Raw genomic sequence first — 27,500 nt, 5'->3', positions numbered from 1 at the left:
AGAGTAAGAGGATAAGAAAAGGAAAGGAGGAGAGGAGTAGAGAAAGAAGAGAAGAAGAGGGGAGGAAAGGAAAGGAGGAGCGGAGTAGAGAAAGAAGAGAGGAAGAGGGGAGGAAAAGGAAAGGAGGAGAGGAGTAGAGAAAGAAGAGAAGAAGAGGGGAGGAAAAGGAAAGGAGGAGCGGAGTAGAGAAAGAAGAGAGGAAGAGGGGAGGAAAAAGAAGTAAAGGTGTGATTTGTAAGCTAACATGAAGTCATGGAGGACTAACAGAGCTCTGATAGCTGACCGCAGCGGGTCTCACAGAGACACGGTCACTTCACAGCAACAGGTCAACATGGCGGAGATCACATGACCAACTGCTGTTAGCGGTTGCCATGACGACTCTTCAGCGAGTTCTTACAGAAACGAGTCTCTGGCGCACCTTCGTTACTCCTGCCCCTTTCTCAAAAACCACAACTCCTATCGCTTAATGTTTAATACTGTGAGATATTTAACACCCTGCTGAACACCCTGTGCAAGAATGGTGTGTGTTGTGTAAATGAGTCAACTTTGAATATTCAGTCCATCCGCTTTAATGGGGCCAAAATGCCCGCTTAACGGTTTGGAAATTATGAATATTATGAATATTATGAATAATATTATGAATGGAAGCACTCGATGCTGGATCGAGCTGAACGTTTTGATGTTTGAATGTAGTTTCTATGTTGAAAAATGTGGAAGAAGTTAATGTGCAAAATAAGTGGTACGGAAGAATAAGAATAAGAATAAGTAGAGTAACAGTTGCGAATGCCCTCAGCATGATATAAGTCAAACTGATAGACTAATAAATTAAAATTGTGAAATATAAGGCAAATTGATGAGCTATTAAATAGAAATGATCAACTATTAATTCAAAATTATGACATACTATGTACTGTACACACCAGTGAGGGGCGTTACGTAGATCCAGTCCTCCGTTTGCTCCTCACGCGCTGCAGTCAGAGACACGTCACACGCACTCTCGGGTTACCCTGGTTACCTTGATGAGCAAATCCATACGCTTTGGAATCTTTGAGTCTGCGTGGTCCTCGCGCTCCAACCAGCGGTCTACTTTTTCTTCCCATACGAAGGGGCGGAAACGGTTCATGACTGTAGTCAAGCTATCGGCTCTGCATTTCAACAACAAATCAAGACTAACAGCGACGTTAGCACAAAATAATTACGAGACGAAGACTATCGTGTTGTTTTAGGTGGAAGTTCACGTGTTTTCTTTAATTGTAGCGTTAAAGTCATCGGTAAGTTTATTTTTTTATCTTCCCTCCAAACGTGTTGTTTCGGTAACGTTAAATTGTTAACGGCTCAACCGTTACCTTGCCTTTAATGTGCGTGGTTTCAACGGGAATGAACACCAGCGCTGTCTAATTAGGAGACACGCTTGTCTTTATGCTTTAATAACCGTTATGATCGACAGACATCGCTATTATTAACGCGAGAGCAACATGGAGGAGACACCAAACTGTCGGCTCCTCCGAGGCTTTGTCGTGCGCTGGTTTTCTTCTGTAATCGTTATTCTTGCTACGATGGCAACAACACCGCCCCCACTTCCAATACATTGTGTGTGTGTGTATATTAACCGCGACAATGCTAATTTAAAGTAGGTAACGCACGGTTTGTTCAATCATGGGCTCTGTATTTCTACAACAACCGTGCAGGCTGCTAGCGCAGCCGCCAGGTGTTGATGCTGCTGCCGCCGCCGTGCACGCGCGGCTCCGCTGTTTACCGCCGTGTTATGAAAGTAACGAGGTCCTCGTAATTACTCGTTACAGGTGATCAGTAACACATTGGGTCAGGGCATGTTTTATTCACTTGCAACACTACCACCTAAGATACTGTGGTGGCATGTAGCTAAGTGCGTTTACTCAAGTATTTAAGTACAAATTTGATGTACTTATTACTGAGTGATAATAATCTAATGATACAATATACAGTCAATATACAGTACAATATACACACAATGTATATGCATTATACAGATACAGTCACAGTAAACCTTTTGCTACATTTTCCTGACTATACTTAGATCATTTTACAGAAGTAACATTTCCATTGCAGTTACATTTGACAGTGTTGTATTAGTACTTTTACTTAAGAAAACGATCTGAATACTTTCTCCACCACTGCTTAGAGATACAATGAGTTTGCACCCTGTCATAAGGTAACCGGTAACTTTAGGCAATGCAGATTAGGCAGCCTTCTTTAAATTTAAATCAATTACTGGGAGAAAAAAAAAATCAACATAAACAATTGGTTTTAAAAAATATCACAAAGCGAAAGACACCGTAGCTGTCGGGCAGAAACCTTTTACCTCCATATTTTGTCATTTTAATTTATTTTTTCATAAATCAAAGCTATTGGTCTCCTTTTACGTCTGACGTTTTTATTTCCTGAAAAAACAACAGTTTTGGACATACAAGGTTTCCGCTCGACACCGACGATATAGTGATTGCTGGTAATCTACATTGCCTCACATTGTTACCCTTGTATCTTCTCAATAAATCCCGTTCTCCACTGTTGTTTTCTCCTCTCTATCACATTGATTCCCGTTTGCCTCCATTACGCAACAATCTTGATGTTGACCAGTAACCTGCTGGTCCCCAGGTCTACCTGATGAGTATGAGCCTGACTACAGAACCCCCTAGCGATGTCCCTGCTGTTACAGAAGGTTTAATACATCATTATTTTCCAACATAAATGTCTCTGTATCACTTTGTTTTCGTGCGGTAAGGTGTGTCAGGAGTCAAGGGATGATTTAAGTCATTCATGTTGACAAAGTGGCACTCTAAATGTATGTTACCCATTTGAACGTGTCCCAATCACAGCGGGACATCTTGAATTCTTAATTTTAACACCTGCAGGCTTTAAGAGTTTTCAAGCCTCAGCAGCTGTTAAGAGGGCGTTTCTTTAGGATCAGGAACTATCTGCTCACTACTCCTGTTTTCTAACCCATCAGAGAGCAAAATGACTACAGTCGAGAAGAAGGACAAGAAGCCAGATGATGTGGAAGAGGAAGAGGAGGAAGAGGAAGAATATGTGGTGGAAAAGGTCCTGAATCGGCGGGTGGTGAAAGGGAGAGTAGATTATCTTCTCAAGTGGAAAGGCTTCTCTGAGTGAGTGTTTTTGGTGGGAGTAAACGTTAGGGATGTAAGTTACACCCGCGATTCAATTCCCGGTTTTAAGTGGGCGATACGAGTTTCTCACCATTACTTTCAACAGAATGAGCGGCAGAAAAACGACTGAAAAATATTCCTTTATTTCTGTAAACTGTGCAAAACAACAGAAGTGTCTTCTTATTAAAGTGCAGCTGAAATTGTATTTTATGTTAAATAACAAAAATGAAATTAAAAACATTAACAATTATATAATTTTGAAACAAATCCTACATCAAAATAACTAAAAAACAAAACATATCTTCAAATAAATAAACTAAGAAGACGTTGTGACTGCTGAAGTCAAGTGAAATCTGAAGTAGTTTACGCCCCAGGACGTTGCATCATGATTCATTTTATTCATTTATCTCAACCGGTTGTAATCTTTACACTTTTATATAGATTTTTATAGATGCACGCTACATTGTTCCATACCTAATAAACATATTGCATTGTCTACTTTCTTTTCCTGTCGTTATCCCATTTATACGGTACTTATACTGTCCTTTATGTACTTGTGTCTGCAGGGAAGACAACACGTGGGAGCCAGAAGACAACCTGGACTGTCCAGATTTGATTGCAGAGTTCCTGCAGTCCCAGAAATCAGCACACGAGGGTAAGAGGAAGGCGGCCGGGGACGCAGAAGGAGACGAGAGTAAAACGAAGAAGAAAAAAGACGATGTAAGTGCCAATCCTTTGTTCTTGTTTAAAGCCATACGTGATCTATCTATCATAAATGGTACTGGGGTTATTATGCATAGTTGCAAGATCTATTGTATTAAGGGGCCCTGACACATCAAGCCAACCTCAAAGAAGTAGCAACGACAGACTTATTCTTCATGTCAAATCTTCTGTTAAAAGTTGCAATTGAACACACCACAAAGACTACAGCCCACAGCCAGCTGACCACTAACATGCGCGTGTGTTTTACACAATGAGTCACTCTGTGTCTGTTAAGACAAACAAGACAAAGTAGTCCTATATTTGACACCACTGTGAATAAGATTACATTGTCCCATCAGTAATATATGTGTAAAATGTCTAAAATGTAATATGTCTAATAAAAAACTTGCAACTGGCACGATGAGCTGTTTTCTTTGCTTTGCTCTGGTGTTGCCAGCCCATCGTCTGCTGCTGATTGAAAAACAAAATAAAGTCTTTTGATCCACAGAGCGTGAGATCACGGTAATGTTTTGGGGGTGAAGACAGAACGGTGACACCCAACCCGCCACAGTGAGTTGGTTAGATGAAGAGTTGCAGGCGGCAGGTGTTTATCGTAGTTTAGGCAAACCTGAAACCACATCAAGGTAAGGAACTCATGGAAAACCGCATCCCAGGCTCCTGATAAAGCAGGGTGCTGGTTTTCTAACCCTACGGGACTTCAGGTGCCCACGTTAGCAGCGTCTTACTTTGGTATCAATCAACCAGCTCCATGCTTCCTCTTCTAGGGGCGGGGAAACGTTTTTCGTGGCAATACTGTATCAATACACATTTTTTGATTATATGAATTGCACATGACAATTTTACTTTGGCTACTTTTTTATTTTAATTTGATGTGATTAAATTAATAAACAAATTTTAAAGGAGATGAACAGAAAGACAAATAAATTCATCTTTTGAGATAAAACTGAATTGACGTTGCAATGTATTGCAGAATATCCCAACATGTTTAAAATTGCAATAATACGGTATTGTAAAATAAGCGTGGTGATAATATCGGGGGGCCTCTGGTGAGTCTCACCCCCCCCCCCAACATGCAGGATAACCTCTGTGTAGTCCCACACCTGCTAAACCAGCAACTCTCGGGCCGAATCTCAAACGGTTGGACTTCACCGCGCTTGCAGACTCGTTCCCAGGAAGTCTGCGAGCGCCTTGGCTTGTCTAGAGCCACAAGTCATCAAGTGGACATTCTGCAGACTTGTACAGAGTCAGCTTGGTCCGCAGACCACTCACAGTGCATTGCAAAAAAGATGTGACGCTCTTATTATTTTCATATTGTCGACAGTAGACAATGTGTCGACAACCTTAAAGTATTCTACAAATATGTAGACCTGAAAAGGATTAATGCCTGAGCTGATCGACAGAAAACTAATTATCAAATGTTTCGATAAGTTAAAGGCCCTGAACAGCAGGTGTTTCAGTCCAGCTGGCTGATTGGACCAGATCCCAGGTTTGGGGGGGTGTGTTTAGACTAAATGATTGACACCTTCATGAATCTCCTGTTAGCGTTGTTGCTCCTGTTAGGTCAGGATAAAAATGACACCTTTTATCATTCTTATTGGTAGAAAAGATTTGTGACCATCAAACGCTGCAGCCCACCACAGCAGAGGTCTAACGAACCAGAATAACTGAAAACACCCGTGTGGGGGTTCAGAGGCTTTGTGTCATGGCCAAGCTGGTTCCAGCTTTTTAAACGCGGGGATTTGATGCTTTTTTTCTGTCACACGTGATAGTAAGCTTAATATGTTTTGGATTTTGGTTGGTCAGACAAAGCAAGACAATTGAAGATGTCAACTTTGACTGTGTACAACAGGCAATTTTCACTATTTATCAGACATTGTATTGATAGAATAACACTGATAAGTCAGTTTCTGCCCTGCAGATATGTAAAGGGGAGAAAAAAAACAACACACATATACATGAACTCTTTAAACATTTGCTCCGCATGCATGCAGCCATGTTAATTGACTCAATTTAATTTTACCCAAGCGTTTTTTCTGTTTTTACAGCAGTTTCCCCAACCCCCATGTTTTTGTTACATTCTATTCATAGATGGATTTGTTTTTCAATTCAGATAGGAACCTAGAAATACTGTAATTAGCTGGTATTTATGCTGAAATTTAGTTTTGGGCTCAATCAAAGTTGTTTTGTTGTTTGATCCTCAGACAGAGAAGCTAAGGGGCTTTGCTCGAGGGCTGGATCCAGAAAGGATTATCGGTGCCACAGACTCCACAGGCGAGCTCATGTTCCTCATGAAATGGTTCGTACAGCACCCTAACAGCCTGAACACCCACACAGGTGTTTTCAGTTAAAGTGGCTGATTGGACCTCCTCCCAGGACTGTGTGGGTGTGGCTAGACTTCTTCCTGAGTCCCTTGTTAGTGGTGTTGCACCTGTTAGGGTGGGACAGATGACAGCTTTATCATTCTCATTGGTAGAAAGAATGTGTCCTCATAACTTCAACTTGGGTCTAATCAGCCAGAATAACTGAAGTCACCTGTGTGTGAATGTCAAATGACAGTCAGTTGAATTTGTCTCTGCGTTTGCAGGAAAAACTCTGATGAAGCCGACCTGGTGCCGGCGAAGGAGGCCAACGTGAAGTGTCCGCAGGTGGTCATCTCTTTCTATGAGGAGAGACTTACTTGGCACTCGTATCCCACTGAAGACGAGAAAAAAGATGAGAAAAACTAACACAGGGCGCAGGGGTAGGAGGAAAGAAAGGAAAGAAACTGTAGTTTAACTTCATTGTACATGTACAGTACTTTCCAGAGGTATTTTGGGGCGATCGGGGGGGGGGCAAAGACCACCATTGGACTCATTTGTCTTATGGTACAGTATCACTCATTTGATTCTACTTTTATCTGGATAGTCAAACTGTATATATGCTTCAGGTTTGCTTGAAAAATGAAATAAAAAAAAAAAAAGCATTGTTAATTTTTGGTGTCGAATCGGCCGCTTCAGTATCATTTTCCCACATTTGGTCCAGTGCTCGGTCATCTTGCTGTGAGATTGTATCAGTGAGGTGGTTTTTATTTCATTTGTGCCTTTAAAAAAAAAAATAAAAAAAGTTTTTACTTGGTTTGTTGGAGCTTTTGAGGGCAAAACTGTGTCCATGGTACCCGTTTCCTTCAGATTTGTCTAGTGTACGGTTACGAACCTTCTTCAGTGGTTAATTTGATCCTTGGTACTCTTTGTAGTGTTTTTCATTCTCGTCTCTTGCTTGTGCGTTTTTGGAGAATAAACCACTTTTTGTTACTCCGTTTCAACTGGTGTCACTTTTAATAACAAGATTAGGGCTGCAACAAACCTTTTTTTTTTCCATTAATTGATTAATGGCTTGATTTGTAAAACATGAAAAGAAAATGACCATCACAATTGCCAAGAGTGTCTGGTTTTTCTTACTTGATAAACGATTGATTATCAAATACTTTGTGATTAATTTTCTGTCGATTGAGTACTTGATCGATCGACTAATCTTAACCCAGATTTGGTTGTTTGCGGTCATGAGGCTCCTTCCAAAAAGCAGGTTTTCTGAGTTTAATTTTGTGAAATGTAAAACCTGGAGCCCATCAAAATCTGTCTAGATAAATTGAGAAAGCTGCTTTTTGGAGCCCCTAATGTACAGTAGTGTAACAATATCCAATTCATGACAACTAGAACACAAGAGTCACTGGTGAAAATAAAAACACTTTATTAATCAATAAAAACAATTCTTGATTGCCGGCAAATACCTCAAAACAGAGGAAACTACATCCAAACTGAAAGCAGAGGGTGAGGCCGTTATGGAGACATTTGACAGACAATCATGACAACACAAACATAAAAATATTTACATAACAAGACAGACAAAAAAAAGTGCACTAAGTAGTAGCAGTACTAAATTGTTGGTGTTACACTGAAGTGAATGTTAACCAGTTTCATGCCTGAATATCACATTTAATGAGGACAAATCTGCTTTCAACATTTTTTTTGGACATCATCTTAATATTGCGAGTTCTGTTCAGCCTCTTGTAAATACTCTAGCCTAAGCGCTATCTCAGCTGCAACAATTACCTATTTTTTCTTTTTAAAAGAGGGCGATTTTACACGTACTGACAGAACTTCATTCAAACAAGTAATAGCACTTTGAGGACGATTTCCTTCAGTTCTCAAAACATTTAAAGAGATAATGAGTGAAATAAAGGCAAATCAAAGTGGCCGCAACACACTGTCATTTCACACTTTCAAATAACTTATGTCATGTAACACTTTGGCTCACTTTAACACAAACAAATTAAACACTCAGACTCAATATTTAAGCCAAGACCTCAGCTTTACAGCAGTTACAAATTGCCTCAAGTGGCTTTCAGTTGGGTAAAGTTGGCAAATAAGTTAATGGAAAGGGATATCGCTTAACCATAGCGACAACTGAGCCTGTTTTAAGTTATTGCTTAAAACAAGGCGTCCAAAAGAAACCGAAAAATGATCCATGACTCTTATCTGTGACATCCTGGAGTTGGTGGAAATCAAACAGTACTCGTGGAGCTCTGGGCCCGTTACAGTAGCTTCAATTCCTCTTATGATTACAGGCTCTGCGTGACGTTTTAAAATCAACCAAAAGAGTGTAGACTTACAAAAAGCTGATGTAGCTAGACCTATAACCTTGCTTATACTACAGATTATGAACAGTTAATAAGAGCTTTCCTAAACGCAACTCCTGTATTTAAACCAGCAGCGAAGGAATAGCGACACACAGCAGAATGCATATAGCCAAGCCTTTTTAAAGACAAATTACAGTGCTATGTATAATTTATAAGGAAGTTTATACATTTTGCAATGCAGTGCATCTCCTCCCTAAAACATCCATGTGCTCCTCTTGCAGGACTTCAACTCCAGGCCTCTTTTAGAAGTGGCCAGCCCGGGAACACTCAGCTTCTGACTCTTTTCTTATCTCAACATCCTCCTTCCACACATACAAACCCAATCTCGTCAGGGCCTTCTGAACTTGAGATGCCGCCAACAATCTGACTCAAAAACTGGAATTTGCGATACACAAACCGGCAGAATTGGAGTGCAGTGTTTGAGCATCAAGTGATGTACACCATGCAACCTTTGGTTAGTATGGGTGTTAATTGCATCCTAAAAAGATGGACTTTCCTTTAGCCTTTGGTATCTTAACTCTCACAACCATAGATGCTGTTCTTTGCCTGAAGATTTGCAACTTAAAAGCCTCAGTGACAAAAATCACTAAAAGTCTCCAGGAAGGGATGTTATCTGTCCTTTTTAAAACCTTCGATGCATAGGTATTCCAACCATTCTTGTTGACAGTGTTCTTTTACTTCCGCTTGTCTCCATACCAGTCCCTTGTTACACCCTACACATCTTCTCCATCCTCAGTGGTTTGGTGCAAATCAAGAGCAGCTAATTTTTTTTCTAGTAGCTCATAAAATGTCCTTTTACATCCCCCGTCTCCTTGCTTATCGTTTCCCCCGTCTAAATAAAGAAATATCAGTACTCAAACGAAGGGCTACTTCTTCGTCAAAGTTGTTTCCAGGGAAAAAAAATGTAGGAACAGAATGAAAAGGGAGAAACTAACGCAGGAAGAGTAGTCAACAATATCGTTTTCTACTCACCAGAATCTTCTTAAAGGAAAAAAGGACATCTCTCTTGCATCTGCAGAAATCTCTCTTATTGATTTAGCAAAGTTATAGAATAAACAGCAGTTCGCCCACCCCTCACTTCTTTTTATCTTTTTGTTTTTTCTCGGGCTTACGGTTCTGCTCAGCAGTTGTCACGCCGCGGGGCATGATCAGCACGCTGCCGTCAGCGCTGTACTGGAGCGAGTACTCACTGGGGGGGTAGGGCCGGCCCTCCTCGTCCCGTAGCTGAGTGAACACCTCTTGGTACAGACTTTGCATCTTCTGCTTCATCTGCCGGATGGAACGAATGAACTCCATCTTCTCCTTCAGTAGGCGGGACTTGTCGCGCCTCAGGTCCTGGACGCCTTGCTCCAGGTTTATGATGGTGTCCAGCTTGCGCTTGCGGCAGTTCTGGGCCGCCATCTTGTTCTTGCCACGCCTGCGGATGTCGCGGATGAGGGCTAGCTGGCCTTCGCTCAGGTGGTGCTTGGCTAGAAGCTCGTTGAACTCTTCCACGGGCAGGTTGATGATCTTCTCGTTGGAGAAGGGGATTTTCATTGCCCGGGCTCGGCGTTCATCACGGCTTGAGTGCTTGTCGAGCAAGTCCTGAGGAGGCTGAAGCTTGTTGTGTTTGTCGCGGACAGTCTTCTTCCCAATTGAAATGGGGAGCTCCGGATGCTCAGTGAACGCGGAGGCAAGCGGCAGGTTGTAAGTATGATTGTGGCTGATGCCGTCGAGCTGAGGGAGGCTGTGGAACTGGGAGGGGTCCTGGTAGCTCATGCGGCAGAGCTTACTATACCCAGGCTGATAACCCCCGACAGCGCCTTCCTCTGTCTCCACAGTAGCGACCTCGGAGTCGGTGCTGTACCCCACGGCTCCCTCCTCGGAGAAGGTGGCAGACGTTGACGACGAAGACGCTGCCGAAGAGCAGGATGTCTCGGAGCTGCTCGGGGAGGCTGGGCTGTGGCTGGAGTCCAGGGAAAGACCAGAATCGGAGTCAAGCTCATCCTCCAACTGCGAAGCTTGGGCCTGGCTGAAGCCCTCCTCCATGGCGAGGTCCAGCAAGCTGATCTCATCTAACATGGACTCTTCCAGCAGGTTGCTGAATGGATCGGGCAGGATCGGCGTGGACGTAATGTTGGTGCTAGAACTATTGATGTGTGGTGGGAGAAAGATCCCGGTCAGGTTAGTGACGCCAAACGTGGAGTTGATGTTGCTGGAGTTGCTGGAAGCGAGTCTGGGCATTGTGGTTCTTGGGGGGTTGCTAGTAGAGTTCAACTGGGGATTGAAAATCTGGGGGAAGTCTTGGCTGCAGCTGGGGAGGGAGGCCTGGTGAAGGCTGACATCCTGGTTCACCGGTGTTGAGTGAGTAGGGAGTCCAAAGTTTCCCCCGGTGGTTGACTCAGTTGACCCACTTGACTCGATGTCACTGCTGGAGTTGCTGTGGGGCGAAGTGATATTCACTTCCATTGCCTTTTGAACAGACAGATTTAGTTAAATATACACATTTCAAAGCATGCTAAGTACTTATGAGACAAAATCTGTATTTTTCTGTTAAATTATTTCACACTTTGACAGAGTAAAGAGGCAATTTTTTCATACTTCCAAATATACTTTTGAGTCAGTCACTTTTTTATCAGTGAAGAATCATTTTTATTGGTTGAAATGCAGAAGGTTTTGTTTTGGACTGAACAATTTTATATTAATGGTGTCAGGATAAACAAATACGGTATCTCGGTACACAGTTAAAAGGGGATATATATTTTAAAAAGTAGACCTACTTGTAGCTCCATGATGGCCATGATGTCTTGCCACTGCTGCTCCAGGTCTAGCTGGGGCTCTGCTGGGGGCAGCTGTGGTGCCAGAGGAAGGCTCTGAGAAGTAGACGCAACTCCTTCATTGGAAACTATTTCCGGTGTGACAACCGATGCTGGAAACTTAAAAGAAAACAAAAAACAACAACATTGTAATAACACTGTAGTTGTCTCCACACCAATGAAAAAACAATACTTTGAGGCTACGTTTACACGTGGCCGGCTATTTTCGGACAAAAATAACTGCACAGCTGTCAGTTTCCAGAAAAGTGTTCAGTTACAGGTACTGTGTATATATGCCGTCAAGAGCATGCCAAACCTGGAGGTGGCAGTGTAACGAGAAGCTCAAACCCACATTAGCCAATCAGAATCCCGAAAGCAACAACAGCAACAAATCACTTCCTCTCTCTTCTCTTCCTCACTTCCTCGGCTGCCTAAACCTCCATTTGTCTCAGTTCCAAAATCTCCACTCTGCCTGGAGTTTTTAGAAAGACTCGTTTTCAGAGGCAAATCCCCCTATAGCGTGTAAACGAAGCGTACGACGGAAGGGAAATATCACTGTTTTTCAAAAATAACCATGCAGGTGTGAACAGGGCTTCAGCTTACATGTGAAATAACACGTTTGTTTTTGTTTTTTACCTCAGATTCTTCTCCAAAAGGGAAAGTGGCCTCCAGCAGCCTCAAGCATTCTTGTAGAGAGAGTGAAGTCTGTGAGCCGAGACCTGGGAGCTGGGTAACAACAAGAGATAAAAATACAGTCAAAAGTATTTATTATTGTTTATTATTCACCTGTAGTTCAGGTCGTTTTGGTCCGGACCTCTGAAAGAAAAAGACGTGCATTTATCTTCTCTCGTGTCACAAAGAAATAACTGATTATGAGCCTTATTAGTCAGGAGTGCAACTGGACCTCATACATCATTAATAGTGACTAACAGACAATGGTAGGATAGCTACCCACCACAAACCAACCACGTGCTGTTTGGGCTTTCACCGCAACCCAAACAAACTGTACAAAACGGTTAAATGCAGAGAGGTTATATGCAAATGCATCCATCATTCTGACTGAATCCAACTGTTCTTTCTGCCATTTTGTGTCTTGATTGACGGCCAAGGCGCATCTCACGTAATTTAGAGATAACGTTCACAATGATTCTAAAAAGGCCACTGAAATTCTCTTGGATGGTAAGCCCTGAAATAAATGGGTTCAATAGCATTTCAACTTCATAAAAGCAACAGCTCAATTTGCTTAATCTCTCCCTCCACTGTCTGAGACTTAAGTCATTGACTGGTGTGACACAACAATTATATCAAACTCATAAATTTAAACGAAGCAATTTCACAAATCTGAACACAATATTGTAACCCACAATGTTTTAGGTGAATGGTGAAGAGAGACTAACTGGAAATGTCTCCAGGTGAATAAAAACTCATTCTGAGCAGACAAAATGATCCTTTATCACCTCCGTGCAGCTTCTACTATTGTTTTCTTTTTATGAACTATAGGACAGTTAAATGTACCAGCTCCCACTGGATGAAACACTAGGATATCGAGATCCATTTAGTCTACAAACCTGCTCTGGAATACTCTCTCCAGTCTCCCCATCTACTGGCTGAGCACCTTGTAAGTTTACTCCATTTCTCCACCTCTCTTGTTCCTCATTCCCGTCTTTGTTCTCCTGTGGGTGGGGCTTCTGCTCCTCACTTTCCTTCTGACGGTTGCTGTAGTTGAACACTTCTCTTCCTGCACCGAGGTCGATGTCCTGTCTCCATAGGATGTCAATCAAGTCAATGTCCTGGAAAAACATATAGCAACCATTGAAAAATGGCCCTGTGCAGAGAAAAGTTACTTTAATGACAAGGTTATTGTGCATGTATTCAATGTATTGAACTCATACTGCATGGAGATTAAAAAAAAGGACATATCTGGGCGGTTTATTATTGAATTATTTACGATAATAAACTAGTGCTTGTGTATCTTTTATACAAGCAGTTTGGCCTATTTTTATAAGCGTGAATACAACAGAAATGCAGTCAGATGGTGCAACCATGACAGAAACACTTTGACATGGTGGGTATCATGTGATTAGAAAGACGTCTTAGTTCATTACAGTCCAGCAATGACTGTGTGTGACTGCTGCATCAACATGGCAATGATGTGCAGGTTTTCTCAAAACAAAAATAAACTATCATACACAGAGATGCTGTTCAAATGTAGCAAGAAAAAAAAAAAATCACATTTTTTTCCCCTTCTTAGTACTGTTTTAGGAGTAAATTAAGTTAGATGACAGTTTGCTGTGGATGTAAAAGTTGCCCCCACATTAACTGTGACAAGAAACACAGCTGTAATGAATGGGTTTTTAATCAGACACTGATTAAAGACCAGGCCTGCGGACCATGAATGATATTGGTAGACCCATTTAAACTCAGTGTATGTATGTTTTAATTTTTTTTAAATACAGTGTGTTTTAATGCCACACCCCTAAATATTTATGAAACTGATACTAGCTCTAGGATTGACTGATTAAGTTGTTGTAAAGGTATTTAAAGAATACAAAATTGATAATGCTTTTCTGAATATATAACATTCTGTGAACATCTCTGGCTTATGCTGTTACTTGGAAGATTAGTTTACCACTAATTTAGGCCAATCAAAACAACGTACATCCAAGCTCACATGTAATTTCTCAACTGCTGCATTTATTTCAACGTAAATACATTATAAAATCTTGCTTGTCCGATGTATTTGGGACACAGCAGGTGAATGTGGTGTCAACAAGCAAATGTGAAAAGGGGTTGTTTGCCCCTCCTTTCGACAGGCGCTCCCCAGGTGTTGGTAGAGAAGGAAGAAACAAGCTGCAGTACCTCTTTGGTGAGGTCGTCATTGCCATCCCTGCTGCTCGGCTCCTGGTTACCCTCTGGGGCCACAGCTCCCAGGCTGCTGTCCGCTTCGTTCAGGTTGTACGTGGATTCAGGTGTTCCACTTCCTCCCCTCATGGCCGGGGTAGCGTCAAGGTTGTTAGCGTCCTCTAGGCCGCCCCCATTGTCCAGGGTGATGCTGGGGCTGGACTGGCTGCTGGTGGACACCACAGTCTCTGAGTCACGATGCACTAGCCAGGTGTTGAGCTCGGTACTGGGCACAAAGATGCGATCCAGCTGGCGCACCTGGTTCAGCAGCCGCCGAGTGGTGAAAAACTGGTCGAGGTCCACACTTTTTGGATGGATGCCATTGCCGTCCAGCGTGTTGCGCAGGTTGTGAAATTGTGTCTGGGTGTAGGCTGAGCTAGGGCCCAGGATGATCTCTCTCAGTGGGGGCAGCTGGTTGTTTAGATAGGTGTCAACGTCCACCCGCACCCCAATGAGACTCAGAAGGATGGTGAACTGAATCAGGCCCTCTGTGAAGTATTTTTTCAGGTAAAGCATTTCTTTACAAAAGGAACAAAAGGTGGAATTAAAAAATAAAAACAAAAACGGGGGACAACTAGCTTGGATCAATAACTTCTGTACTTGTACTAGAAGAAGGAGATAGATACATGAACATAAAAAAGTGGTTAAAGATAGTGAGGGGAAAGGGTCTTCAACAGGATTCTGTATGTTTAAAAGGCATATAGGATCCAAGATGGGGTTTCCACTCTGAGAGAGTCCAGTTTGTGCTCAAAGCTTTTTTCTTCATCAGGTTCTCCTCTTCCCATTCCTGACAACAGTGAGAAATTACATTTTATTGCTCCACTTCAAACTACAGTAGTCCAACATTATAACCACACTGCTTTCAGCTTTAAGACACACAATTCTTACCTACCTACATTTGCATTAAACACGTTAATGACACAAAAAAATCAGGACTTGCTAGCCCACTGCAACCACTCCATCCTCCCAAGACTAGAGAACTGATGTCGGCTCGTATCGCGCAATGCCTTTTTCGTTCTTGTAAATTCAACAGACCACAGATGGTGAACACAGAGCTTCAGACATCACCCCACCCTTGACAGGACAACTACTTCTTGTGGGTGCTGCTGAAGGTGAATGGGAGAGTCGAGAAGGCTCGCAGGGCTGGCTAGCACACGCGCAAACGACAGCGTTAGACAGCGGGCAGGGTCCCTCCCTCCTCTCGCACAGCTGCGCCTATCTTCGTCCTTATGACGTTAGCGGTTAGCTACCTTGTGTTTTTAAGACCCGGCTACTGCTATTCCACATTTATTACCACCTTGACACGTAATGTAGCGATGGTATGCCGTGTCGCCATTAGCTAGTTAGCTCGCATCTCTGTTTACCCTAAAAAGTGACAGGTACCTGTACTTCCGCCGTGGCTAGCATCAAACAATCTCCCTAGCAACAAGTGGTGAAAAGATAACTGACAGATTGTACAGCCATTCGCGGGCCTCAAGCGCCGTAACGACACATGACTCCAGAATCTCCCGACCAATAGGAATAGCGCATGGGTGGGACTAAAAGAAAAAGCTGAACTACTATTGGAACTCTAAGCTACACACTGTGCTAGCCTAAAAAGCTAGTTTGCTGCTAACTACCCTAAGCATTTAACTACTTTTAAAAGTGACTTATGCATTACACAAGACACACGTCTGTATCCAGTCATCCACACGTAAATACTACGTATTTATCTATGTATCGGCTAACGTTAGCTCATGCCATAAATCACTACAATCCGTGTATTACGCATTATTAACGTTAGTTAATTCATTTAATACTTACGCATTAGGATTTGGAAAGTGTGTCTTCATGCACAAATGTCCACTACCTCCTAAGTAGTCAAGTCCCGTTCCATTAAAAGTTCCACAGTGTTGCCCGATGTAGCATTGTCCAGCTTTTTCTTATTGAATGGCCCACCATGACTTGCAAAATTGCTAGCTGGCCCGGCTAGCCAAGCAAGCACCCACCAAAACACGCTTCCTCACAGCGCATGCGTAGAACATTCTAGTAGCAAGCTTTCATCAGCCTTTAGAAATTCCCCTACTGACAATATTACACAGATTTATACCATATGATCACGTTTTATTAAGAATAATTGAGATATTCAGTGGAATTGAATACCTATATTCCAAATACATTAAGTGATATACAACGCAATTTTACTAAATGTTTATGGATGGTTTTCAAACAAACATCTTGTTAAATTTATATTTTAACCTGTGAGAAGTTATTGTCAATTTACTAGTTTTATTTGGTAGATTTAGTTGTTTGAAAATATATGTATTCACATATTTTGAGTAGTGATATTTTTTATTGTGAAATGCAATTATTTTGAGAAATGTATGCCTTATATTTATTAGTATTGGCTTCAAAATATACATAAGTACTCAATTTACATTTTGTATCAATGATTTAAATCTGCAGAGTAACTAAAGCTGTCAAATTAGTGTTGTGGAGGAAAAGGTTACATTTTCCCTCTGAAATGTATGGAGTAGAAGTATAAAGTTGTACTTTTCACCACTGACCAACACTTTTAAGATATTGGGTGGCAAAAAAAAACAGGTTATTCAGTGTTTTTTTTAATTTCAAACAAAATTTTAAATGTTTTATGATTCTATAGTAATCTGGATAAAACTGGAGGATTATTTTCAAAACAAGTTAGAAGCCAATAATATAATTTATTGAACTGTGTGAAGTTATTGTCACTTCACTGCTTTTAGTTTATTTCCCCTTATTGCAGGTTTTCTAAAGCTTTCCCATATTTTTTTAATGATCAGTTAGAAATGTGTGCATATGATTCATCAGGTCCTAAAATGTATTGATAATTTATGTCTTCCTTTACTTTATATGCAAGAATAGGTACTTTATTGTGTGTATGATAACAGGTGCAATGCACGTGCTGGTTCTGTCACCCTTGTTCTACATGTGCTATGTATTCTTAATATCCCAATGAAGCAAAAAAACAAGCATATATCAATAGGTAAACCACAATATAGAAGCAAATGTATTTAAAAATGTCAAATGGTAATAGTAAATGTAAGGAAAGTAAGGAAGGAAAACACAAGACTTAATATTAAATACCACTTTTATTTTTCCAAGTAGGTCTCGACAAAATATTTAGAGTAAATATCTGATGTTGATGTTCGCTATATATTAACCCCCATTAGGTTGACCGGTCTTTTGTTGTATCTCTTTGAAATGTCGGCTTCAATCTGCAAAAATAAAGAATCAGAATTACTGTCAATAACCCATTAGTAATGCAATATTTCAAGGTGTAACATTTATTAATTACAGCCCCTGAAATACAAGCAATTTATTTTCCTTTCAACTAAGGCCGACCTCACGCTAAACAACCTTTTCGTCGAATTTCCAAAATCGGAATGAAATCCGGAAAGTCTTGCTAGAGTTGGGGCGCGGTTCTGACGTCTTAATCGTGTAAGGTGGTCGTAAAACTCAGTCTGAGACGTTCCGACAAAATCAAACATGTTTGATATTATCGTATATTTTAAGTCAAAAGAAAATCTTATAGTCTGTGGCTTAGAACTCAGTGACAGCAGGACAGACCGTCTTTAGATGTGAGACATGGTGTCAGACTTTAGTCTTTTCAAAGTCTTGTCACAGTCTTCCAGTGTGTGGCCGGCATAACCTCTCATTTTACTTCTCAGTATATATTAACATGGATATGTGATGATCTTATAGCAAATGTTTACTGTAAGAGTTGATAGCAATTAAACACAACCGTCTCTTCTAGTCAGCAGGGGAATTGCCAACCCTGTGAACATAAATAACTTGAGATAGTAATCCAATACCACTTTCTGGAGTTCCCGGGTGCACCCTGCCAGCAGGTCAACGCGAGGCTCCAGTCTGGACTGCTCCTCCAGGGCTTCCTGCCTTCTCTCGACCATCGTGGCTCCTTTCAGTAGCAGAATGTCTGCCTGCTTCAGCTTCTGCCTCAGCACCTCTGACACACGTTCAACATACCTAAACATTGGATGCAAAAAATATGTGAAATGAGGAGAAATTTATCCCGACTGAAATTGACATAAGGATCAGTTATGGGGGCATACCGGGGCGAGGCCTGGATCATAAACAGGTGCTGCATCCGCAGAGAGGTGAGGCGGACCAGGAGGTCCTGCACCACTGACAGCATCTCCCGGACATGTTCACGGGTTTGGCGTTGGATGACAGACGGGGCCATCTGGAACTGGCTCATAGCTACCACATCTGCCTCCTCTCCCATCTCACTTATGCGCTGGGTAAGGAACACCTCCAGCTGTAAAAACATAGGAAACCAGTGTTAACCATATTTGGGGTAAATTTGATAGATGATCTAATCCAAATACTATCCAATAACAGTATCCCACAATTGAATCGACTTTTCTGTGGCTCTCAACGTACCTGCTACTCCCAGCAAGTTACCACATACTATGACTTCTTTCTACTAATACTGTATTTGTGATGAACACAAACAGTCCTTGTTGTTTGCAGCGACTGGTTTTGTATTCGCACATGCAAACATGTTGCTGTCTGTGCACTGTCGCACTGTCGCTTGCTCTGGAGGGAACTACTAGAACTGTTGGGTCCTTGTAAATTATGGAGTGTGGTCTAGACCTACTCTATCTGTAAAGTGTCTCGAGATAACACTTGTTATGAATTGATACTATAAATAAAATTGAATTGAAATTGAATTTAATAAAAAGGTTACTGAAGTTGGCATGAACAACTTTTTTAAGGCCACTTGGGGGCAGTAGAAACGAGCTGTAAAAACAATACTGACATATTTCATTTGTCCATAACAGTTGCTTCTTTACATTTCCAGCAGTTACACAGAAACATTGTTATTCATTTGAAGTCATATTTCTGGCCACGTGATTAATCTGAGTCCAATAGTCGCTCTCCTTTTTGCTCTGTTTGGTCAACCCCTGAGGGAAATATCAGTCTCTTTAGCAGCTAAATGCTCCATTTTCTCCAGCTAGTGTAACTTGATTCGCTGTTTGCTGCTGCGCATGTAACGTCCCTTATACACAAAGATCAAGTTGATGCACTTGATGTCTTAACTTGACACTAGTCTGTACCTCTGTTAGCTCATCAATGAACTGGGCGCGTGACTGAGAGTTCTCCAGAATAGTTAAAGCATCCTCTCCTCTTGCCACACCCTCAGGACCTGCAGGACGACACACATGTCATTAGCAAACAGAAATTTCAACAGTTGAGGATGAACATAAGTTGTGCAACCATAAAAAAAAAAAGTAGTTACAGTCTGTGCCCGCGTCTACAATTTCAATTTCAATGGGAGCGGCTTCACTGTCCCCCCAGTCAATCCCAGCAGCACCAGTGTCCTGTTAGAGGGGACAGACAGAAGTTGGTATATTAGAGCAGAAGTCCCCAACCTTTCCTGTCTGAGGGCCTTTATCACCACCATGCTCCAGGTGTGTTCACTTGAATTGATTTGAAGTGATGTTACAATGCTTAACACTGTTAATAATGTACTCCGCAAAAAAAGAAACGTCCCGTCACTTTCAACTGCTTTTATATTTTAAGCAACTTAACGTATGCAAATATTTGTATGGACATTAAAAGATTTACCAACTAAGACAAACTGAACAATTTATACAAATTATTCAATTATATCAATTACTTTGAGCTATTTTACAATTTCTCCTAATGTGTTTTAGCTATTTAAATTCTTAATTTATAACTTCAATAACTTACATGTTACAAATTATCTTCAAACCTGGTTGGACATCACATAGTATTTGAGTTAAGGATGTAATACTGAATGTAAAGTAGGTTTTAATATATTTTCGTCTGTAGAGATAGTTCTTAATTGATTTGCACATCTTCACATTAATAGTTACATAATATAAGATGAACACAAACTATGTATATAAAATAAAGCGTAGAGGAGCTGATGTGTGTTACCTCAGAGCTCGGCTCCAGGCTGATGCCCCAGTCTATTCCATCCTCCACTGTGATGCCAGCGTTAACACCCGGAGCGTCTGCACTGTTGCCAAAGTCCCCCCAGTCAATCTAAAACCGTGTTTAAAAGACAAAACAGGGACACCAACGTCAGTGGTGTGGTAAATCTGAGAATTGAAACATGAATATATGTATTTGACCTATTCTGGTATTTGTTGACTATCTCACAGTAGCACGGAGCTTACAATTACTTCAGACTTACAATTAAGAAAAACAAACATTTCCTAAAGTGATGGGAGGTTTGTATTACATGACCCTGATTAATACTCTCATAGAGACAGTTAAACCAACCATGTCCTCGGTGAGCATGTCAGTAGGTGCCTCCTCCACCACCGGCCTCTCGATAACTGTGGGGACTTTTCCCGTTCTCCACTCGTAAAACGTTGTGTTTCCTCTCGTCTGGGCGAATGTGAGCATGGGCAGGACTGGGTTAGACCTACAGACGACGACATGTGAGCGCATGTGACAAAACGTGAGCATATTCCATGTTTTTTCTATAGTTACAAAGAACAGACAAAAGGTTTTACTTTGAGAGTTGTGTTAGACAGGGATGTTAGGGATCGGTGCTTATTCTACAGATTTATTTCTTATCTTATTTCTTATTTAAAGAGTTATATCTCTTTTACTGCTTTCATATTTGTATTGTTCACTGTAATCTTCTTCTTCTTGTTTTTTAGGTAGACAATTTTAAGATGTGTCCAGGGACAACGGATGAAATATAGCCTTTCGGCTAATTCTGGTGCATTTACAGCGATGTTAATTTATTTGACAGGAACAGTGTACATTAATTAATTAAATTAAATAACATACGGTAAGGTATGCAGGACTGTATTTTGAGGATGTACTCACCACTCGCATACAAAGTTTGTGAAAGCAGTATAAAGTTGGATTTGCTCCTCTAGCTTCGCTGCGTCTTTCCCGACTTCCTCAAGGACCGCTGGTAAGTCTTTGACCAGAGCCTGAAGCTCTCGAGCCACATTTTCTCCCTGTCAGAGGAAAAAATGGTCAACCACCAGGACGATGAATGTCTACACAGAGAGCAGCGTGTTTTTTGTGTTTCCATGTTCTAGTACTTACTGTGATGCCGTACTGTTTGCAGGCAGCATAGTAGCGTTCCTTCAGGTCTGCGGCTGAGCTCTGGCACTCCACTTCCCGCCTGCTCAGCTCCTGCTGCAGCTGCTGGGCTTTGGCCAGCTGCTTCCTCAGAGCCGGGCCTTCATAGCTGACATTGCGACTCAGCAAGCTGGCCACCTCCGCTGGGACACCGAGGTTTGTTTTATTTAATTTTTTTATTAAAGAATTCTATGCATGCAATTATTTGGTTTCTAGATTTGGTTGTTTCCTTGTATTCAGTGATGAATAATTTGAACAGCTGCAACAAAAACTACCGTGTTCACCGATAACTTTCTGGTTTCCAACAGAACGGCAGCAGCTAATAGAACCACAATCGGTGTTACTTGTTTAAATGGCCTTCCTACCTCTATGAAATACAGAGGAATGATAAGTCTAATGGTGTACACAGGTGTTGTCATGCTATGATCATTGTCACAGCACACAGCTTCCTATTTCCTGTTGTGCGTGGCTGTCAGACTGGGCAGGTGGGGCTCACCCAGTCACGAAGCCAATCGTTTGGGGCCGGAGTTACTGAGATTGAGAGCAGCTGCGGAGGTTTTGGAGTGGAAGTAGGACAGGAATGCTTGAGTGCCGTGACAGATGAGCAAGATCCCTTTCCCCCCCCCCCCATTAAGTCGTGTTAAAGTTATTGTCCGCATCTTTAACGTCTACAAATAAACTGTCAATGGAGCTTTGACGCTAACCAGTGCAGGGCTCCTGAGTGACCGGTATCGAAGCCGTGCCGGGGACAATGGGCTGACAGGTAGGCCTATTTACCACCTTTGGCCTGGCAACCTAATGCTTGTCTCTGTTGATTTGTGTGTGCACAGGCGGCAAAGCCCTGGAAGCTCCCAGACGAGTGTTAGTAGTGATGGTATTCCCAGGGTTGTGGTTATGCCGTACATAGAGATGTTACTTACCCAAATAGACATTATCTGCCTCATACAGGGACACAATCTCTTGCCAGTCCTGTGATCACAAAAACAGAAAATACAATTCAAATCTAAATGTTAGGCTAGTTTCAGAGCAAAGGAACATGACACAAAGAAATCCCCTCACAACACTTTGTTTGTGGTAGTATTTTCAAAACGAGACAAACAATAGCAGCTTGATCGAGTCCACTCACCTTCATTCTCTGAGATGAATATCTGCCAAAGATGTTCTTGGAGGACGCCTCCGTTCCCTTCAGTACCTCCACTATCCTCAAGCAGTGAAAGTAGTGAATGTCTATTGATAAAAACAAAAGTTTGCCAGTTTGTATTCTTACATACTGTAAGAGAAGTAAGACAGATGTCTTTATGTGTTGACCACAATTAACTAACAAACAAACAGAAACCATAACGATACAGGCATTACAGAATTACGCTACTTTACATGAGCCCCAATTTGTGCCTCTTTCTTCTGGAAATACCTTCACAACTGTGTTAAGTGTTGTTAAACAGCCTCCTGTGTATCAGACAAATGGCAACTCATGTCTGTACTTTCTGCAGTATGTGAGGATGATAGATCAGAGAAACAATGTGAGGCTGTAATGGACCTACAGGAGCCGGAGAGAAGCTGCTTGATCTCCTCGTTCTCCGGCATGTCCTGGATGGCAGCGTTGATCTTCTCTCGGATATCTTTCACTGCACTCTGCCATTTCAGATTACAGTGTCGTCGATCCAGCAGCCAGTCTGTGGACACCACATGATCACATCATTCATCTCTGTGCGTTTGGCATCAACAGTTGATGGAAAAGAAACAAGACCTGCCAAATACACTATTTCAGCTAAGATCTTAATACTTCTTCCACTACTGCACATAAGTGACGCGGGATTAACAGCAACACCTTTTCTTTCTGTGTCTTACCCAACAGCTTGCTGGTCTGTATGTCGATGGGAAGGTTTTGAATATTCTGTTGAAGTGAGAAAACAGTCAAAACATTATTCTTGTACTTATTTTTGTAGCAGTATATTGCACAGGGAGAAAAAAAACCCGCCTTCATGTAACGTTAACTTGAAACGGCTACACAGAAAACAAAAAGAAGACTAAACTAAGAAGAAAAACTATTTTCTTTGCTTTTGGAAAATGTGTATTAGCCATAGACCGTTAATAATGCAGTCTATGGTATTGGCTGGACTTTGACTGGGGGACAGCTAGCTAACGTTAGCATGCTGCTTATTAAAAAGCGATTAAGAAGACTTAATTTCAGCTCACCTCCATTGTTTGTTCACCTCTTCAAAACAAAGATGTTACGGCCTCATTATATGTTTATTTAATATGACTGTGTCCAGGATTAATGTCACCATCCGGACTTCACTGTTTATGACACGTTACTAGAAGCGGAGCCAATAGAAGGAGAGGACGTTAGAAACGCTAGAAGGACTGACCAATGACAGTTCACTATGCTGATGGCTGCAGCTGATTGGTGGATGGTTCCGCTCATGAGTTGGTGCAGAGGTACAGTCCGTCGGTAGAGGGCGGTGTCCTCCGTCAAATAAGAAAATAATGAGAAAGGTAAGTTTTTAAAGGCAAAGCAAGATCATTTTATTTTCTTAATACATCCCCGATGTGGTGAAAGAAGTACTCAGATCCTTTACTCAAGGTAAAGTACGAGTATAACAATATGAAAAAGGCCTGAAAAGGTAAAAGTCGTGTGCATTCAGTATTATCACGGAAATGTACTCAAAAAGTAAAACTAGGCTGCTTTATTTTTGCATATACTGTGTGTGTATACATTATTTATATATATATATACTGTGTGTGTTTACTTTAATTGTGGCCAGTTTATAATCGGCATCCTGATGTGCCACACCTGTGAGGTGGATGGATTATCTCGGCAAAGGAGAATTGCTCACTAACACTAATTTGTGAACAATATTTGAGAGAAATAAGCCTTTTGTGTACATATCTTCATCTTTAAATTCAGCTCATGAAAAATGAAGGCAAAAGTGTTGCATTTATTATTTTGGTCAGTATAGATAGATAACTTTATTGTGAATTATCTTAATCTGATATGAACAGTTATTGCATTATAAATGTTGTTGCAATGTGTTTATCGCGCTAATGTTGTAACTGCTAAAGTGGAAGATGTTTTTAATTACTGTACATACAGCTGGCTAGCTTGTAATAATGGCCTACATCATAATTCATTTGTTATTCATGTTTTTTATTATTAAGATAAATCTGCAATGTCAGAATATTTATATAAATAAATGCAGTGGAGTAAGTATGCATAAAGTAGCATGAAATAGAAATACTCGAGTACTCGAGAGTAGCTGTTCTTCTCTGTGTACAGTCAACTCTCCTGTCATCTTAAACTCTTAAAACATAGTTTTTGTCTTTTTCCCCCATGAAGTATCTTTACAGTTGGTCGAATTATCTTTGTCTGCACTGTTTAAGATTACACTATTTTATGGCTGCATTTTCCCATTAAATGGCACACGTCTTGTGCATTATTTCACAGACATTTCCACAAAATTCAACCTGACACATTTGGTGTCTTTGGAAACTCTTGCTCTCCACTAGAACTCAAAATAAAGTTCTTAGGATTTCATTAATAATTGGCCCGACAGAGATCTTCTCTTGTCATTGACTGATTTCTCATTCTGTCATTTATCCCACTCTTTATACAGACAACACACAAATCTCTAATGTGCTTTCATTAAAAAAAAAAATCAAAGGAACTTAACACCTTGTGAACTTCTAAAAATGACTGTGGCTAAAGCATTACCAACACTGTGAATCCCTGTGTGTGCAGCCACCGCAGAGCCTCTCAGGTGACCTAATTTCAGGTCATTTGAATGTGAACCCAACTTGCAAAGTGAGCGTCACTGTCTTTGATTTTACGCAACCCATGCAAAACATCACGGGTACTCACCTCATTTAGATCTTTTTAGAGCCTACATCTCTTTGTCCCGTTTTGTTCCTCCAGCTTAAAGTAATTAGAGTTTAAAAGACAGGGATAATGAACTCAAACTTTATTCTGTGTCCAAATTCCACATCAAGACAAGTTTGGGTTTTAAAGCGAGACTGGTAAAGGGAAATTATTTTCACTTTGGAGAGCTGCTCACCCCAAGTTCACGTTACCCCTGATGTCAGTAATGTTGTTGTGGACCTCTCTGGCCTGAAGAGAGACCTCACATGGTTGCAAAATTGACTCAGTCATGCACTTAGCGGGTGCAGGCTTTAGGTGTGTGTGTGTGTGTGTGGAGGGTGTGTGGAGGGTGTGTGCTAAAGTGCAGAGGTGAGAGGGAGAGGCGGAGGGAGAGAGGCAGAGGGAGAGAGAGAGGCAGAGGAGGAGAGATGCTGCACCTGTGCATGATCACCTGAGAAGAAGGAAATAAAACCGAGCGGAGGTGAAGAATTTGTAAGCATGGCAGAACAGTTTCACATCTGAGAGAATCTCCTGTAGTCAGCTCGTCATCCAGAAGGTAAGAAAAGCACATTTTAAAGTTATTTTATGTCTCTAAAATGCTGTTCTTGTTGGTTGTATAGGCTCGACAACAGATTAGCCTCTGAATAGTCTGAATCCAGTAAAACTTTAAAGAATTGGGTTGGTTTGTTTCTAAAACATCCCTTATCTTTGTCAGGCATAGGACGATAAAGACTTATTTTCATTGTTGTTCCTGGTGTTTTTACAGCCCAACAAGCTGCAACAGTCAGTGGATTACTTGTAAACTGACAAACATGTGATGCCTTCAGGCTCTCAAATGTGACAATTAGCTGCTTTTTGTCCTCTTACATGATCGTGAATGTTTGGGATTTGGACTATTTGTCAGACAGAACAAGGCATTTTAAGATGTTATCTGAGCTACTGGTAATTGTAACAAACATGGTTTACTGAACAGGTAACTGTAACAGGCATTTTACTTAAGTTTTAAACGGAGACAGGCGTTCAATGTCTGCCATTAAGAAATATTAGGAAGTAAAAAAGATTGACTTATATTAACAGACAATATGACATGTTATGTCAACTGATGTTGTTGCTTGTGTGTTGCTTGAGCTGGTGACTGTTTGTGTGAGAACATAACTTCCAAAATAAAAGAATTGCAACAAGCAAAGTCACGAAAGCGATAAAGTCCTGAACATTGTTGCAGCCTTATCAGGACTGTTGACATGATGTCCCCTTATGAGCACACGTAAAGTTTCAAAGAAAGGTCAGCCTTTCTGTGCCTTCTATGTGCAAAGAACAAACCCCACAAAGAAAAATTAGCATTTATTCTAAAGACCAAGCGAAAAACGCCCAGGGGCTTCTTCATCAACTCAGTCATTTGCTGTTACGGGTTAACGGGGAAGCTGGCACAAGGAAGGAAACCTGAGAATCTAATGAACCTTCAGTTCAATTATGAGCAGCAGAGTCCTCAGTGCCCTTGGAGTGTCTCTCTCTCTCTCTCTCTCTCTCTCTCTCTCTCTCTCTCTCTCTCTCTCTCTCTCTCTCTCTCTCTCTCAGGCTCAAACTTTGTGCTCTTAAAAAGGCTTTGCAGATGGTTAGTGATTTCCAAACGTGGTCACAGTGTTCCCTTCCTGCTGTGATCTCTGAGGCTTTGCTGAGCGGCTCACCCACACATAACAGAAAACACAGTAACTTATTAAAGAGAACTATGGAGGGCCTCCTTTATGTCAACAGGGCTTTCCGTCGCAAAGGTCACATCTAAGTCAAACATGGCAGAGATAAAAAAAAAAAATGGGTGCATATTGTACAGCTATGTTCTCATACTTAACATGGTGTGGAAGTGCTGCTCCGTACACTACGATGTAAACGCTCTGTAGACATTTGTTATTGAGGAACCTGTCTTAAACACTCAAACACATCCATGTTACTGATGGTTAGAAAAGAAGGGGGATTTACTGAGCTTATAGTAAAGTGATGGGTAAGATGATTGCTACAGAAAACTTTCTGTTACCTGGGTGTCTGTCTACAGTAAGTGTAATTCTATTTGTTCCTTAATTTCCTTTGGGATATATTAATTATCTATCTATCTATCTATCTATCTATCTATCAACAAACATCTGGCAAGCAAGCAAGTACGCAACACAGGGCCAAGACATACACTGAACAAGCTTTTACAACACTTTAGTTTTTGCCCCCATTTTTCATGAACTATGTAAATATCCACACTCCTTATATTTCTTTACTTATATTTCTACTGTTTGTGCAACTGTAACACA

At 41.2% G+C, this 27,500-nt stretch overlaps 3 protein-coding genes across 7 annotated transcripts; 1 reads left to right on the top strand and 2 right to left on the bottom strand.

Annotated features, from left to right (window-relative positions):
* Positions 1–1,004: 1,004 nt before the first annotated feature.
* cbx1b (chromobox homolog 1b (HP1 beta homolog Drosophila)) lies at positions 1,005–7,159 on the top strand. Of its 3 annotated transcripts, none has more exons than XM_032502998.1 (6): positions 1,005–1,271; positions 2,617–2,698; positions 2,987–3,143; positions 3,710–3,863; positions 6,068–6,162; positions 6,451–7,159. In XM_032502998.1, the coding sequence occupies exons 2-6, from the start codon at positions 2,644–2,646 to the stop codon at positions 6,590–6,592; spliced, it is 603 nt and encodes a 200-aa protein (XP_032358889.1). In that variant the 5' UTR covers positions 1,005–1,271; positions 2,617–2,643; the 3' UTR covers positions 6,593–7,159. The 3 variants fall into 3 exon arrangements, with proteins under 3 accessions (XP_032358889.1, XP_032358890.1, XP_032358891.1); XM_032502999.1 differs by having other exon boundaries at positions 1,034–1,271; positions 2,635–2,698; XM_032503000.1 differs by lacking the exon at positions 2,617–2,698 and having other exon boundaries at positions 1,043–1,271.
* Positions 7,160–7,568: 409 nt separating this feature from the next.
* Positions 7,569–16,271, bottom strand: nfe2l1b (nfe2 like bZIP transcription factor 1b). 3 transcript variants are annotated; one of them, XM_032502992.1, is made up of 6 exons: positions 16,041–16,271; positions 14,196–15,024; positions 12,905–13,126; positions 11,973–12,062; positions 11,301–11,456; positions 7,569–10,992 (listed from the first exon to the last, which is right to left on the bottom strand). In XM_032502992.1, the coding sequence occupies exons 2-6, from the start codon at positions 14,751–14,753 to the stop codon at positions 9,616–9,618; spliced, it is 2,403 nt and encodes an 800-aa protein (XP_032358883.1). In that variant the 5' UTR covers positions 14,754–15,024; positions 16,041–16,271; the 3' UTR covers positions 7,569–9,615. The 3 variants fall into 3 exon arrangements, with proteins under 3 accessions (XP_032358883.1, XP_032358884.1, XP_032358885.1); XM_032502993.1 differs by lacking the exon at positions 16,041–16,271 and adding an exon at positions 15,130–15,889; XM_032502994.1 differs by lacking the exon at positions 16,041–16,271 and adding an exon at positions 15,134–15,889.
* Positions 16,272–17,325: 1,054 nt separating this feature from the next.
* cdk5rap3 (CDK5 regulatory subunit associated protein 3) lies at positions 17,326–23,699 on the bottom strand. The gene is made up of 14 exons (XM_032502997.1): positions 23,547–23,699; positions 23,199–23,244; positions 22,892–23,023; positions 22,477–22,577; positions 22,271–22,319; positions 21,315–21,493; positions 21,087–21,223; positions 20,529–20,673; positions 20,181–20,288; positions 19,516–19,597; positions 19,334–19,422; positions 18,326–18,531; positions 18,068–18,239; positions 17,326–17,470 (listed from the first exon to the last, which is right to left on the bottom strand). Exons 1-14 carry the CDS (start codon positions 23,550–23,552, stop codon positions 17,405–17,407), a joined length of 1,518 nt encoding a protein of 505 aa, XP_032358888.1. The 5' UTR covers positions 23,553–23,699; the 3' UTR covers positions 17,326–17,404.
* Between the last annotated feature and the right edge of the window lie 3,801 nt (positions 23,700–27,500).

The sequence above is a fragment of the Etheostoma spectabile genome, chromosome 21, assembly GCF_008692095.1.
Source record: "Etheostoma spectabile isolate EspeVRDwgs_2016 chromosome 21, UIUC_Espe_1.0, whole genome shotgun sequence".
NCBI classification, from domain to species: domain Eukaryota; kingdom Metazoa; phylum Chordata; class Actinopteri; order Perciformes; family Percidae; genus Etheostoma; species Etheostoma spectabile.
The sequence above is the reverse complement of the archived record's forward strand: the minus strand, read 5'-3'. Positions and strand labels throughout refer to the sequence as shown.